The following is a 16,464-nucleotide window of genomic DNA, read 5'->3' on the forward strand; positions in this document are numbered from 1 at the left end:
ATTTGTTCTCACATTTGCTCTTAAGAAAGTTATGAATTACAATAAAATATTCTGGGCAGGGAGTATGGAATTTGAACTGCTCAAATATTTTGATTAATAGGGTCAATATGCGCTTTACCAATTTTCAGAAAAAAAATTAAAATTCTATGTCACTTAATGTTTTTATTCTGTTTCTTATGAATTCAGAAGGCACTTGGGGGACATCCAGTGCTCTCAGGATCATTTTCATCAGCCATCATTGCACTGATGCAGATGTATGATGATGACAAAGGATAACAGAAGTCATTTGAATAGCATGATTCTAAACAATGTGTGATCCAGCTCAAAAGAGATCGCTCACTTCACCTCTGGCCCCAGCAGAGCTGCAACCCAAAGGCCTTGATGCCAACCTCCTGCAATTCTTTTTGTTTCGCTCCTGGACTTTCCTGTTTCCAATTTCTGCCCAGCTATTTGAATTCTCTCTCTTAGGCCCAGGAAAATGAGAAAGAAGCTCTTCATTCCAGGGCAGGCAGATACTGGAAAATCCTTACGTCCTCGTCAGTTTCACTTAGCGCTGGTTCAGGGAAAGTTGACTATTTTATTGAATTGAAGAGCAACTGGATAATTTAAAAAATCCACCTCTGAGATGAATAAGCAGAATGTGGGTTGGGTAAGTGCTAGCTTAAAATCTTGAAAATGAGCAATGTTCCGGGGGAAAGGTGGATGCTATTGTCTCTCTCTCTGCCTCGACGCAGTGTGCGCGCTGAGCTCGGGTCTGAGCATCGTGGGATCCCATGGGCACGGCACTGACAAGGTCCGCGCAGTGGACGGCTGCGGGGCACGGGGCTAGGGCCCTGGAAACTACCCCTCTCAATGAGGCGATACTGAAGGAAATTATTGTGTTTGTGGAGAGTTTTATCTGTAAACATCCCCAAGAGGCAAACTATGTTTTTGTAGAACCACTGGAATGGAAAACCAGTTTGGACCCCTCAGCCTTTGGACCGGGTTACGTGGTCAGGTAAGCCAGTGAATTGCTTCTAGAGTTTAATGTCTTCAGTTGCACGTTTTTTATTGATTGGTTGTAGGTTTGGGGCAAGTCGCTTAACCTCTGTGAATCTCAGAAATCTCAGAAAACCGGAGGCGCTCGGGTGGAATCTGAGGATATTTTGTTTGGCCAGCACACTAATTTTTAAATTTGAATTTTCTTTCCATAGGGGATGTGTTTTCCAGGTCACCACACTCCCAACGTTTGCTGTTGCCTTGTGACTGCTCTTTCCACTCCTATGAACTGCCAGATGCCACTAGGCATTGATTTTGTGATCTCAGATATAGACAAAATCCCTTCTGATATTTAAATCTGTACAATCTATGGGGTGGCAGAGGGAGAGTGGTACATTTTGCTTAACATAAGGGAGAAACTTCCTAACAATTAGCATTGTCCTCAAATGAGAACTTTCCAAATCTGAGATTTAGAACAAAAAATCCTATCTCCACCTCAAACAATGGACTACCAGTTTATGTCTTTTGAACATAGCTAAATAGATATCTTATGTAAATTACATACGTTTATATAACTATATTATACTTATATGAAATATTGATATATAAGTATAAATTACAATTGTAAATGATAAATTTATATAAATTCATATATACTGTTTTTGGTCACATCCTCAGTTTATGTGTCACTCCAGGCATTCTGATCCTCTTTTCTGTATCTCTGTCCGTCTTTGGTTTTGCCTATGAACTTTTTTTTTTTGCGGTACGCAGGCCTCTCACTGTTGTGGCCTCTCCCGTTGGGTAGCACAGGCTCCGGACGCGCAGGCTCAGCGGCCGTGGCTCACGGGCCCAGCTGCTCCGTGGCACGTGGGATCTTCCCGGACCGGGGCACGAACCCGTGTCCCCTGCACTGGCAGGCGGACTCCCAACCACTGCGCCACCAGGGAAGTCCGCCTATGAACTTTTAAAGTCTGATCTTTTCAAAAACAGCTCTCTAACTAGGCAAAGTTTCCTATAGATGCCTTTTCCATTTTTTCCCTTTGGGATTATTTGTGAGAATAAACTCAGAATTTAATTTTTAGAACTGTAAAATCATTCTTGAACTGTATTTCAAAAGCTCTTTAGTTCTGGTATCATGATCTATTTTCTCTCTGAATTTTCTGAAATCTTTTTTTTTTAATCGTATTTTTAACGGTGCTTATGGTCACTTTCTCCCAAAGTGCTTCATTGCTCCCACCTAAGTTCAATGTAGCATCGCACATTGCTTTTTCTAATTTTTGAAAGATGAACTCATCTGTAAAATCAATTAAAAACGTGAACTACTTGGTGCAAAGATGGATTTAAAGCAAATGTCAGAAGAGATCAAGATTGTTGTTGTATTGTTGTTGTATCTTGCCTCTCTACTAATTTTGTGTACGAGTGCAGACGTGATCACATCTGTGCCCTAGTTAGGGGGGCTGACATACATATAATGTATCACTATTTCTCTATCCCTGTCCAGTTTTCTTTGCTTTATTTCTATTTTTGTATCTCGCATACAGTCTCTAGATACAGTGTTCCCTCAAGCAGGATGTTTTGACATTTTGACACCATGTATATTCTGAACCAACTACCCCTTGATTGTCTTCCTTCTGTCAAATTTGCCATGCAGCTTTTCCGTGGGCCAACTTTTCTATACGTCATTCTTGTTTCTTACCTGTGTTGATGATACCTTTGATGCTGGAAGGGATGAGAGGGGTGTGATAGCAGCGCTTGTTGCATAGGAAGGAACGTGTGTCTGTGTGTCTTGATGAAAACCAGGTAGGCACTGACTGCCCCGAAGAAGGCAAAGGATACAGCTGAGATTTTGGTAATACTGGAGAATACCAAATGCTTTCATATCCAGGTCTTGACCATACCCCAAGGAACTGTCAGCAGCCCATAGCCACTTGGTGTCTGCTACGTCCAGCAACATAAGAAGCGAGGTAAACCAGGGGTGCCCTCAAAGGCAAGAAGAGTGTGTTGTGAAGCAGCCCCACTGCCTCATTCTTCGCCCTTTGGTTCACATGCACTCTTTTTGCTCAGCTCTTGAACCTTAGAACAAATTTATTCATTTATTTAAAGTGGGGGAAGCCCACTAGTCAGGATTCATGTCTGTTAAGTCCGTGTGGATAGCCAAGTCATCATGAGGAATTTAAGCCTAGAGTCTCTGGACGCATTGCTACCAAACAGTAATATCCTTGCATGTTTTAGAATAGAGGCAGATTCTTCATGGGGATATACATTCCCTCAGTCCTCTTGTTCCAAAACAAGTCAATTGTATCTATACTGATACAATTTTTGTTGATCTCTGCAGATATTTTGGGGGCTGTGTTTATACTTGTGGCCTCACTTCTCAGCAGATGTTGTGCATCTCCAAACGCGCTCTCTGTAGCCGTCAGCACAGTTGTGATCAGCCTTCTTCTGATTTAGGCTCATCGCATCTCACGTTGAAACCCATCCTTTAGTCACACAATGAGGAGGTTGTACGTTCCACCCACCACCTTCTTTTGTGCGGATGGTTATTAATTGACTAGATAAGCGCAGGACTTTACGCATGGCCTGATTCACTCATTTCCTTTAGATTCATTCCCGATGTGCAGCTGCTCTTCCTGTAGTATCACCTCTCCACGTTCGGTTTTGAGGGGAAAATGTCTCGACTTTCATTTTAATGGAAATCATAGGTCTCTTATCACCATTTCCAATTGCTTGTGTTCTTATCACACAGGATGAGATTAACAATCTTCCTAAAACACCTCAGAATGAAGCCCAAGCCACTGTAAATTAAGGCCAAGTGACACCACTCAGTGGTGACGCCATGTGTGGGGGGTGCACAGAACTGAGGCGCTTGAGTCTCTAGAATGTAGCTTGGGTGAGCGTTCAGAATTGCTTTGTGAAAATGTTGGTACCTGTTCTCTCCTTTGGTAGAACTATGATGTTTGAATCACGTCTGCTTTGATATCGCTGTATGTCAGTTGTGAACCGCAGTCTGCTGTGTCTCAGTTATGTACATGAGTCGGGACCAAGTTATATGCCGGTACGAGTTCTGTGTGGATGGGACAACAGGACGCCTGAGCGAGGGCTCCTCCTCTAGTGATGCACACTTCACACACAGTTCATACCTTTTTGGTCCTTAGTTTTCTGATCAGTATCACTAAGGCTGAATTACATGATCTCCAGCCTTAAAATGGTATTGTTTTCTGAGACAATAATTATCGTATTTTGGTAAAATTTCAAGGTCACAGTATAAAGGTCAGTGGCCCAAAGTTCTGTTATTGAACTCTGGGTTATCCCTGAGCATTACTACCTAGTTTCTCACCTATAGACTTATTTGTGGAGTAATTACTATGTTCTGGACATGGAACCTGACATCGGGGATTAAATAAATCAGACCTTTTTTCTTGCTCTCTATAGCATAAGCTGAGTATTTTTAGCTCCCTCCTGCAGTTCCAGTTTAAAAGTCTCTTGATCAGGTCGGTGGATTTCATTTATTCTTTCTTTCATTCTGCTTGACCTTATCAAGGTGGCTACAGCAGTTTTCTTCCAAAGAGCTCTTTCCTCAGCGCCAGCAGACCGTGAGCCTGAAACGGGAGGCTGCTTTTGGACAGTCCTCTCCATCACTGGCGTTTTAGCTGTCTGTTCAGCTGCAGGCTTCCGCCGGCAGAAGCAACGAGAATGTCCCATGCCCTGCCGTTATCCTGGTCTCCCCAGGAGTTTCAGCTTCTCAAGTTCGGGAGCTTGGTCCCGTGGGCATTCAGTCTGCCTGTGTCTCCGTCCTTTCCTCCTCCGCTCAGCACCAGCGGCCCGCCCCAGAGCAGACCTCTGAGAAAGCTCCTCGATCCTTAGGGCGTTCTTCCAAGAGCTTTATTCCTGGGAAAGTAGACGTTTTGTAAACGATGCGTGTCCCTGGCAAGTCTAAAAACATTTTGCTCCTTCATTTATGAAATAGTAGTAGATTGTCTCGAGTGTCAACATTTCACAGCTATTTATCTGCGTTACAATGTAAAATATCAGGTCTTAAGATGTGGACAGTTTTGCCAGAGCTATCAGTGTGCAGTGAAAAGCTAGGCAGTTTAGGTGATGTTGTAAGTGGTGGAAATCTGGAGATGTGTCGCTGCCGTGAAAGCATCTTAGTCTTTTAGGGATGCCGACCTAAGAAGCTAAAATGGCCAGAGACACCAATCTAGGAGAGCTAATGATTTCTGATCAGGAAAAAGCCTAGTTAGAAAGATTGCTTGTTATCCTAAAGTAAACCAAATTGGAGGTTTGGAGTGGGAAAATAATCCATTGAGGGGATCTAGTTTGTCTTTTTTCATAGCTTTTTTTGCTAATAAACAGAGTAGCCAAGACAATTCCTAACCACTAATTACTGTGGTATAAAAATTTTATAAATTAAATAACATTAGAAATCCACAAAACATGAAAGGTTCTGTAGAACCAGGGATTTTTGAAAACATGTCCAATGCATTATTAGAAAAACAACCCCCAAAACTGTGATTGAGTTCACATAGGTATTCAAGAAATTGTTTAAAAATTTTCTTCCTGGGTATATCACGTTGCTAATAAGTCTGGGGATTTAAGGGCCTGAGTGTGGATGAAAGTGGGAAAGTAGATGAGTTTCTAACAAGAGGTATTTATATTCTCTGTGCTTTATCGTGAGACATGGAAATAATTTGTTGAAATGTCTTAAATTTAACTTCTGCTGGCCTCCAGGTTAACCTTAAGCTTTCAAAAAACAATTTTTTTTTCATTTTTTAGTGAAACAACAGTCGAGTCAGAAGAAGCGGATAGCAATGCACAGCCTTTGCTATTTCTCTCTGTGCCACAGATCAAAATTAGGAGCTTCGGGCAGCTGTCACGTGTGTTGCATATTGCCACAGATGCCAAGCTGAGGGAAGCACAAGCGTGTATTGAAGGTGATGTTTACACTCCAGTCTGTGATTTGCACTTTCAGAAACTTAATCTTGGGGGCGGGGGAGGGAATCATTCCTTACAGTCTCTTGACAAAAGTTCTCTAACCTGAAAGGTAAAAAGTGCTATGTTCAACTTGATTTCTTGACTTAAAAATGTCATTGATTTATTTTGGCTGAAATGCTATGCTCATATCAGATTTCTACTTTAAATGAGAAGCCTAATGCTTTACCGTTAGTAAGCTTCGAGATTTCTAATTTTAGTATGTCGTTTAAAGAGAGACTTCTTAGCTCCTGGAAAGACCTGACGCCTTTAAGGTTCATGTCGGGGGAAAAAAACCGCTGTCCAGGGCCAGCACCAGTGTCCACCCTCTCATCCTGCATTCTGCTGGTTTAAAGAGAGCCTTCTTAGCTCCTGGAAAGACCTGACGCCTTTAAGGTTCATGTTGGGGAGAAAACAGCTGTCCAGGGCCAGCACCAGCATCCACCCTCTCATCCTGCATTCTGCTGTGATGGGTGGTGATTCGTTTCCTTTAAAATGAATGTAGCCTCTTGCTTTAGCGTACAGCCCATAATCATCTCACTTCCCTTTTGTCTCAGCCCTTTGCACTGTGGAAATACACAGCTTTCTGTGAATAGTTACATTCATTCAGTGGGAAGTATTTTTCCTCTTCACTAAAGTTGTGTAATGTTCTTATTATTGTCTAATCGTCTAACATGCAAAAAAGAATGTGATTGATCACCTGCTGTAATTGGGCTCTAAGTATTTCTTACGAGTAGAAACACCTGACAATAGGTAATTATGTCCTATATGTGTTCTGCTTCTTTGGAATCGTGTGACCAGTGTGTCCCAGGCATAAGGTCCCTCATCTGTCTCTCATCATTCTTTGCCACTGTCCGTGGCTGTGAGGTGGAAAGTTAGTCCTTTTTCTTTAAGATGTGAACCTTAGAACAGCAGCTTCTTTTTACATCTTGACTGCTCTCCCTGTACATCAAAGCTACTTTTCTGAGAGGGATGAAATCTTGAGAATAAGAGTGAATTTAAGAAGAGTCAGTAGACGCATGGTTGTTCATTAAATTCAACTTAATATGTAAACTTAATCCACAGAGTGTTGTACGCCCAGTCTGGCTAAATATGCATCCTTCGCTGCATTTTGCCCTTTCTGTAAGAGTTCTAGGTACAGCTCTTCGTTTTTGGTCCACATTGCGTGGTACCTGGCAATTTGGAAGTCAGCTTTGTGTCCTTCCCCAGAATTCACCTCGTATCTTCATAATCTTTAGAGATGACAGCCGTAAGGTGGTGAGTGGAGATGCTCACTAAGTGGTTGGTTCCCAGGCCTCCTTCCCTTGCTTCCCCCAAGACTCTCCTGCTGGTAGTCTGCGTCCTGTGGGAAAGTTAGTGCCGTCGCCGTGCTTCCCATCAGGTCAGGCTTTCTGAATTAGTCCCATAGGCATCCCCCAACCCATCCAAATGCATATAGATTTTCACCTGAGTTGAATTCCTCCTTTCTAAACACGGTTCTGCCCCTTTCTCCCTCATTTTCAACCATATAGTTTTTTGGCCTTTATTAAATTCTGTTTTCAACATCTCTAGGTTCAACTTTCAACCTTGATCACAAGTTGGTATTTAGAATTTTCACTATGATTTTGGCATGTACGTAAATACTGGTTAGATTCGTTTTCCCAACTAATGTCAAAAGACATTGAAAATATAAGCAGTTCAGACAGGTGGAAAAGATTGGCAGTAGATCTGTAGACTGAGAAAAACATGCTATTTTGAAGAGAAAGCATTTGTGAATACTGTTCACTGGTGTACACACACACACGCACGCACGCGCGCACACACACACACACACACACACACACGGTTCTAGTGATCATTCTTCTAAGGAGACCAGTATTTCTCTATCTTCAAATCAATTCTGAATGTATTGATTGAATGCCTCTTCTGAACAATGCCGCACAGTCAACTTAAAAAAAAATAGACCTCTTAGCTTCTGTCCTATTAGGGTGATAGCATATGGAGATGATATTACAGTACAAGTAAACATCTCAAGAGGTGTGAGAAAGTTCCTAAGTACAGTAAAATCTGAGAATAGAGATTAATTCAAATTGGGTCAATCAGAGAAAGCTTAATGAAAGAAACACATTTGAGTGGGCTCCAAAGGATATGATAGTCTTTGTGGTTCTTGCAATAGAAGATAAGAAGATAATTTTTTTTAATTCACTTTTTTGATCAGCAAACAGAAACCCCATAGCAAAAATCCTGGGCTTGGATTATAATATGCTAAAGGAAATAAATGAAGACTCATCTGTATTAACTGTTCTTGATAAAATTACCAAAGATGATGATCCTGAGAGTGAGATTAAGATGAAGATTGCCCTGCTGCTCAAGCAGGTGGATCTGCACCTTCTCAATCATTCTCTGAAAAGTATTTCCTTGTGAGTCTTTTTTTTCAAAAAGAAGCCTCTAAAAATTGGTTATAAAAAGTACCTTCAGAGCTTTAGGGAAAAGACACAAGAAAAATAAAGTTTGGAAGTGGTTGCTATTGATTTAACATTACATTTTTTGGAATAAAATTTTAGTTATTGCATGAAGATTTCTAACTCTAAACAGTACAATTTTCAGTTAACATGGCTAAAACATTGTAGTGGAGTTTCATCTAATTCTGAAGACATTAAGTGGTCTTGTTATTTTCAAAGTCTCAAACTATTAGATAAATTTAAAAATTATAATGCAATTATCGTGTAGTTTATCAAGTTTAAAACTTGTTCATTTGTCTAGTATTTTCTAGTACTTTGGAATTATCATTAAGAAATGAAGTGAATATTGAAATGAGTATATTTAATGTTGCATTCAACGCGAATCACTGATTCTTTGATGTTTTGACAGTGTTATAACACTGTAACCTGGTTAAAATTCACTGTAATTTTGTTGTGTAATTTAACTGATATTTTAATTACAAAAAAAGATATTCCCCCTGATATAATGAAATGTTTTCATGTTGTTTTCTGTAGATTCTCTTTTAAAGTATTTAAAATGAATTTCTAAACATTTATTTCAGAGAAATACGATTAAATCCAGGGACTGTTAAGAATGATATAGAGCTGCTTAAACGGTTCTCAGGAAAGGGAGAAAAGACGGTCTTGGACTCTATCGAGTACACCTCAGGTTCATTTTATATTATATATATTTTCATAATTATATTTTCAAAATGCTTCAGTAGCTACAGTAAATATTTAAGAAATGAAAACTTAAAATTTCAATCCTATTTTTTTGAAGCCAACCTATTTTACAAGTTGAGGTTAAGGAGCTCCTTTTAATTGATTGATAATTGGTTTCAGATTACGAATTTTCAAATGGATGTCGAGCCCCACCTTGGAGACAAATTCAAGGGGAAATTTGTTATGTGCTGGTGAAACCACATGATGCTGAAACTTTGTGCATTACTTGTAGCAAAGAAGGAGTGTTTTTAAATGGTGTAAGTAATTTTTTAAAAACCGTATTGACTTTGGTCTCCGTCAGTGCAGGCATGTCTCCAGGACTGAATCCCAAAACCACAGAAAATGAAGTATGTTCTGTGGGATTCATGCAGATCCCTTTGCTGTGTGTTTGCTGTGTCTGTGTCCCCTTGCAGGTCCTTAAGTCAGTATTCTAGGAAATGGCCTTCAAAGTGACCCGTTCCACTAACTACAGCCTCTTTAACATAATCAGTTTGCTGATTAATGACACAAGTATTTAAGGAAAGACAAGTCGATAAAGGAGCACCGAGGTAATGCGGAAGCAGTTGGAAGAGTTGAGGGGACAGACGAAAGAGCAGGGAGGGGACCCACATGCGGGAGCCTGGAGGACGTGGGGCCCCCGGAGTTGGGGCCTCCGCAGTCTGGGGCCTAAGCGGCTCCGGGCAGGGCCCGCGCAGACTGGGACTCAGACCCCTGAGGCGTGGACCCCGCTTGCGTGGGTTCACATGTCTGGAGAATGGTCACCTCCAGGCCGTGCTGGTCCCCTCGGAGCCCAGGAGTCTGCATGGAACCGGCCCCGGAGCCCTGAGGAGTAAGCGGCGCCCACTTAGTGTTGGTGGTGCAGGAGCTGGGGCAGGCTGGGGCAGAGCCTGGCCTGGGCCTCTGACGGTGGCCCGGGGTGTTAGTGGGTATCTCAGGGGTCACGGTGAGCCTGGTTCTGGGCCTCTGGGTTCTTCCAAAGGAAATTAGAACCAACTGTTGCTACGGGGAGCAACTGCCACTGCCGGGTGAGGGGCCGTTGCTAGGTGGCTCTGACAGGACGTGGGAGGGAGCATGTCCCTTCTGCCTCATCCAGCCTCCCCACTGCCCTCTCCCCCGCCGGCCTCCCTCTGCCGGCCTCTCCCCGCCTGCTGCCCGAGACTCAGCCGGCCTGGCAGCGGAGAAACACAGCTTTGCAGGCTCCCGGCCCAAGGGTCGCAAAGCAGAGTGTGGGCGGTGGGCCTCGACCTGAGAGAGTCGGCACATGCATGGCCTTCTGGATCCTCTGGGTTAAAACCTTGACACTGAGCCTCACGTCTGCTGACTGAACTTGGCTAGAAGGAGCTCAGCTTCCTCTGAAAACCCGGCTCTTGCTGTCTTCCGTGTAAAACTGGGGCTCGCAGCAGAATTCTGCAGGGAGGGTCCAGATCCTTAATGGGGACCCAGCTATCGCAGGGCGCCGTTGGAGCCTTGGCCTGGGCTGCTCTCGACATGCGGCCGTGTTCTCGGCGGCGGGGCTTGTCTTCTGACCTGCCTTTCGTGCTTGTCCCGTCAGCGTGGTCCTGGGCTTATTTCTGCACAGAGGAGCCCGACAGCCTAACTATGATTTGCTTTTGGTTTGCTTTGATGCTTTAGAAAAGCGAAATCTCTAACCGGAAAATAAGAGCTTAGAGAAAAAACGGAATGCTTCTCTTGGGCCTTCCAGAGTGGGGCAGGGAGCCTTTGTCTCTGTAAAAGGCTACTGACGCACGTACAACTTTATTTGACATGGAAACATCTGAGTGTTTCTCTCAGGTTAAAGAATGAAAGAAAAGGATCTGAAGCTGTTCAGTCGTTACAAGAAAATGTATAACACACTACAGTTTGCATGTATCTGTATGTTTTACATATATGTACAGTTATACACGTAACACTACAGTTTTTATGTGTGTATGTATGTGCAAACACACACACATACAGGGGGAAGGAAGAGTAATAGTAGGAAAGCAAAGTGAAATGAGGAACGGAAAGAGAGAAGAGGAGAGGCAGAGGCTGAGGGTGGAGGGGCAGGTGGTCACATAGAGGTCCTACCCCTAGAAAATGAGCCCATAGCAATCTCGCTCCACACGCAGCAGGGGTAGAGTGAGACCAACAGAAACACAGCCTTTTATGTGGTGACATTCTAACCCAGGCCTTCTATGACTTCGTCAAAATCTCTTGAAGTCATAATGCATTTTCACAGGAGAGGAGTGGGAAGGGAGCTTTCAGGTCTCTGCTGGATAGCAGCGTGCCCTGTGCGTCTCGGGGGCACTTGGTAAAGTCTTGCTGAACGAATGAACGAATGAATGAACGAATGAATGGATAGGTAACATTAAGAGGGAAGGGTGTGCCCGTACATTTCGTGTATAAAGACTACCGCATGGATCCTTCAGAGAAGAAAACAATACTTGTGCTTGGGTTGTGATGTATTGGTCTGGTTCTTATATCGCTCATCTATTAATTATAGCACCAAACTTTTTCTTCCAAAGGGCAAAACAGATGATGAGGGGGAAATTAATTATGAGAGAAAAGGAGAAATTTATAAAGACCTTGTCACACTTTTAAGAGAAAAATCAGCAATATTTTCCGAAAATATGTCTCAACAGGTAAGTTTTAGTCTCTTTTGAACTCTCATAGCATTCTACTTTTTGGCTACAACTTTCTATAGCATAAAAAATTGGAGAGTAATTCTGCCTTGTTTTGGACAGTACTTTCAATAATTGGAGTGTTTCCCACAATATAAAGCAATAAATACTGTAAATGTAGCAATTTAAGAATGTTTCTGGTTTTCTTTAGGTGACAGGTGTAATATTTCAAAGTGCTTTCTAAATAGGACTTTTTCATTTTCCGTTTTGAATTAATTACACTAAGAACAAGGGACTCAGGTCTGTTAATGAAGCCTAGACGTTTTGATTATTTTTATCCTTTCTGGTAATCCCATGACTACTACCTAGTTGGATTGTCTTAATAAGTGTGTCAACTGCGTGTGTATAAGAACTGGGCTTTTGTGTCTCCCATGGTTTGTGAAATAGTGCTGGACAAAGAAATCAGTCAATGTAATATTTTGTGAAAAAGATTTTGCTTGAAGCTGATGTAGGTAGGAAATGATACGCAGGGAACACGAGTGTGGTTCCCTTATGCTCCGGGCTGATCCTCAGGCTGAGGGCGACTCCACAGAGCCCACGGGGCTCACTGATCGGGTCCATCGTCTTTCTGATGCTGCTGCTTGTAGAGCGCCCCGTTTTCTTGTCAGACTGCTGTCGCTCTCATCCTGGCACTTTGTCATCTTTTTGTGAGTCCTTTTTGTTTCCTGGTGTTTGATCACCTGTTTCCTGGACCTCAGTTTTCCGTTGTCGTTGCACTGCTGTTACTGTCCTAAAGTACATGTACACATAAAACGTAAAATCTGCCACGTTAACCATTTTAAATGCATCATTCAGTAGCATGAACTACATTCACAAAGCTGTGCAACCGTTACTACTATTTCCAAATCTTTTTCATCATCTGAAACTGAGCAATAACTCTTCATTCCTCCTCCCCCAGCTCTTGGTAACCTCTAATCTACTTTCTGTCTCCACGAATTTACCTATTCTAGGTATTTCATCGAAGTGGACTCATACAATATTTTGTCCCTTTGTTTTGGCCTATTTCACGTACCGTAATGTTTTCAAGGTTCATCCGTGACGTGCCCGTATCCGAACTTCATTTCTCTCTATGGCTGAATGATGTTCCATATATGTATATACCAAATTTTCTTTATCTGTTCATCTATTGATGGACACTGGGTTTTTCCACCTTTGGTTATTGTGAAAAATATTATGAATATTGGTGTACAAATATCTGTTTGAGTCCCTGTTTTCAGTTCTTCTGGGTCTACACGTCCGGGTGGTCCGGGTGGCACTTCTCAGTCATATGGGGGTAATTCTACGTTTAACTTCTGAGGGAACTTCCAAGCTGTTTCCGCAGCAGCTGAACCATTTTACATTCCCAATGCAATGTATGAAGATTCCAGTTTCTTCACATCCTCACCAACACTTGATATTTTCTGTGTATGTTTGTGTTTATTATAGACATCCTAATAAGTGTGAACATGGTGTTGCATTGTGGTTTTGATTTGTATTTCCCTAATAATTAGTGATGTTGAGCATATTTTCATGTGCTTATTGGTAACTTGTATATCTTCTTTGGAGAAATGTCCATTCAAGTCCTTTGTCCATTAAAAAAATTAAATTGTCTTGTTGTTGAGCTAGAGTTCTTTATATATTGGGGGTATTAATTCCTTATCAGGTAGAAGATTTGCAAATATTTCCCCCTATTCTATGAGTTATCTTTTTACTCATCTTGATAGTGTCCTTTGGTATACAAACATTTTAAATTTTGATAAAGTCTAATTAATATATTTTTTCTTTTGTTACCTGTGCTTTTGGTATCATATTTAAGGAACCATTGCTAAATCCAAGGTAATAAAGATTTGCCCTCAAGTTTTCCACTAAGAATTTTTTAGTTTTAGTCCTCTCAAGTTTAGGTCTTTGATTCATCTTGAGTTAGGTTTTGTATATGGTGTAAGGGAAAACCTTCATTCCTTTGCACATGGATGTTCAGTTTTCCCAGCACCATTTGTTGAAGACACTGTTCTTTCCCCACTGAATGGTCTTGTCATCCTTGTTAAAAATCAACTGACCATAGATTTCAAGGTTTATTCTTGGGCTCTCAATTCTGTTCCATTGGTCTGTATGTCTATCTGTATACCAGTCCCATACTGTTTTGATTACTATAGCTTTGTACTGGTTTTAAAATCAAAGTGAGTCCTCGGACTTTGTCCTTGTTTTTTCAAGACTGTTTTGGTTATTCGGGGTGCCTTGATTTTCTATATGAATTTTAGGCTTGGTTTTACCATTTCCACAAAAAACACCATTGAGATTTTGATAGGGATTGTATTGAATCTGTAGATTGCTTTGTATAACACTGTCATCTTAACAATATTATCTTCTAATCCATGAACATGGTAAGTTTTTTCATTTGTTTGTGTCTTCTTTAACTTCTTTCAGCAATGTTTTATAGTTTTCAGTGTATAAGTCTTTTGACTCCTTGGTTAAATTATTCCTAAGTATTTTATTCTCTTTGATGCTATTGTAAATGGAATTGTTTTCTTCGTTTCCTTTTTGATTGTCCACTGCTAGTGTATAGAAATACAACTGATTTTTGAGTGTTACAATCAGATTTGATTTTTGATTGTGAAGTTCAAAATTGAATCCTGCAACTTTGCTGAATTTATTTAATTCAGTTTCTTTTGAATCTTTAGGTTTTTCTATGTATAAGATCAAGTCACCTGTGACCAGAGATAGTTTACTTTTTCCTTTCCAATTTGGATGTTTTAAATTTCTCTTTCTTGCAAAATTCCATGGCTAGAACTTTCAGGACTATGTTGAATAGAAGTGGCGAAAGTAGATTCCTTGTCTTACTCCTTACTCTTTAGGGGAAGTGCTTTCAGGCTTTTGCTACTGAATATGATGTTAGCTGTGGGCTTTCCATACATGGCCTTTATCTTGTTGAGGAAGTGCCCTTCTCATCAGTTTTCTTTTTCTTGGTCCACCCCATCATTTTGGTAGCGCTTCCTGAGTGAAAGAGACACATAGGAGGGAAAAAAATTGAGGCTTAGCATGTTGGAAAATATCTTTATTCTTCTCTCTCAGTTGTTGTTTCTATAACGACAGTTTGAAAATAATTTTTACTTAGAATTTTAAAGACATTTTTCCTATGTGACCTGTTTGTTTTGGCTTTTCCCATATAATGAGGCTTTAGGATTTTCTCTTATCCCTGATGTTCTGTAATTTTCATGATGATATGGTTGGTGCTGGTTTTTGTTTGTTTTTCATTAATGATGACATATGTCCTTCAGAACTGGAAAAATATTTTTGTATTATATCTTTAATCATTTTTTTTCCTCTCTGATCTTTTTGTTCTCTTTTTGAAACTTCTATTTGGATCTTGGGGCCTCTGAGACTGATCCACTGATTTTCTTTTCTCTCATACACCCCACCACACTTTCTGCAAATATTCCTTTACTTTGTCTTCCAAACATTGTACAAATCTTTAAAATTTAAGCTCTTATGTTTTTAATGTTTTGTTTTGGGGTGTTTATTTTTACAGACCACATGCTTTCATTTCTCTTGGGTAAAACCTCAGACTGAAATGGCAAGGTTACATGGTGGTTATATGTTTAACTTTTTAAGCCATCGGTGAACTGGTTTCCAAGGGGGTTATAACCATCTCCATCCACTCTGGCAGTGCATGAGATTGACAGCTGTGCCACATACTCATCAGTAAGTGGAACGGTCAGTCCTTTATTTTAGATGTTCTAATAGGTGTGTACGGATATCTCACTGAGTTTTAATTTGCCTTACTTGAATGCGTCCTTTCATATGCTTATTTGCCATTTATATATCTTAAGTGGTAAAGTGTATATTCAGATCTTTTGCCCATTTGTTATTGGATTGTTTCGTTCCTATTACTGAGTTGTGAGATATACATACATAGAGACTTATATATTCTTTCAGATACAGGATTTATAAATAAATGTTTTCTGCCAGTTTGTAGCTTGTTATTCCATTCTCCAAAAAGAGTCTTTCAGAAAGCAAATGTCCTCAATTTTGATGAAGTCCAACTTATTATTCTTTTATAGCGTTGTACCTAATAAAGCTTTACCAAACCCAGTGTTACAAAGATTTTCTCCAGTGCTTTTTTTTTTTTTTTGGCGGTACACGGGCCTCTCACTGTTGTGGCCTCTCCCGCTGCGGAGCACAGGCTCCGGACGCGCAGGCTCAGCGGCCATGGCTCACGGGCCCAGCCGCTCCGCGGCATGTGGGATCCTCCCGGACCGGGGCACGAACCCATGTCCCCTGCATCGGCAGGCGGACTCCCAACCACTGCACCACTAGGGAAGCCCTCCAGTGCTTTTTTATAGAAGATTTTAAATGTTAGGTTTTACATTTAGGCCTATGATCCAATTTAATATATTTTTTGTACATGATGTGAGGTATGGATCAAAGTTCATTTTTTTCTTCTGCATGTAGATATCTAGTTGTTCCAGCATCATTTGTTGAAAAAGAATTGTCCTTTCTTTGCACAGTTGTCCATTTATCTGGGTGTATTTCTGTTCCATTGATCTATTTGTCTATTTTTATACCAGAACCACACTGTCTTGATTACCTACTTACTTGCATTAAGTCTTGGGTCAGGTAGTGTCAGTCCTCTGTCAATCCAGTTGTTCTTTGGAGTTGCTGGCTATTCTATATCTTTCGCATGTCCGTTCAAATTT

General features: G+C 41.0%; 1 protein-coding gene across 1 annotated transcript in view; it reads left to right on the top strand.

Annotated features, from left to right (window-relative positions):
- The first annotated feature begins 773 nt into the window (after nucleotides 1-773).
- The window catches only part of ODAD2 (outer dynein arm docking complex subunit 2), a 200,333-nt gene continuing 184,642 nt past the window's right edge, over nucleotides 774-16,464 (top strand). Inside the window, exons 1-6 of the mRNA XM_060003795.1 lie at nucleotides 774-997; nucleotides 5,755-5,912; nucleotides 8,147-8,348; nucleotides 8,972-9,078; nucleotides 9,252-9,388; nucleotides 11,636-11,752. Coding sequence (XP_059859778.1) covers nucleotides 774-997; nucleotides 5,755-5,912; nucleotides 8,147-8,348; nucleotides 8,972-9,078; nucleotides 9,252-9,388; nucleotides 11,636-11,752 — 945 coding nt within the window. The remainder of the gene's footprint in view (nucleotides 998-5,754; nucleotides 5,913-8,146; nucleotides 8,349-8,971; nucleotides 9,079-9,251; nucleotides 9,389-11,635; nucleotides 11,753-16,464) is intronic.

This window comes from Delphinus delphis, chromosome 2, assembly GCF_949987515.2.
Source record: "Delphinus delphis chromosome 2, mDelDel1.2, whole genome shotgun sequence".
NCBI lineage: Eukaryota > Metazoa > Chordata > Mammalia > Artiodactyla > Delphinidae > Delphinus > Delphinus delphis.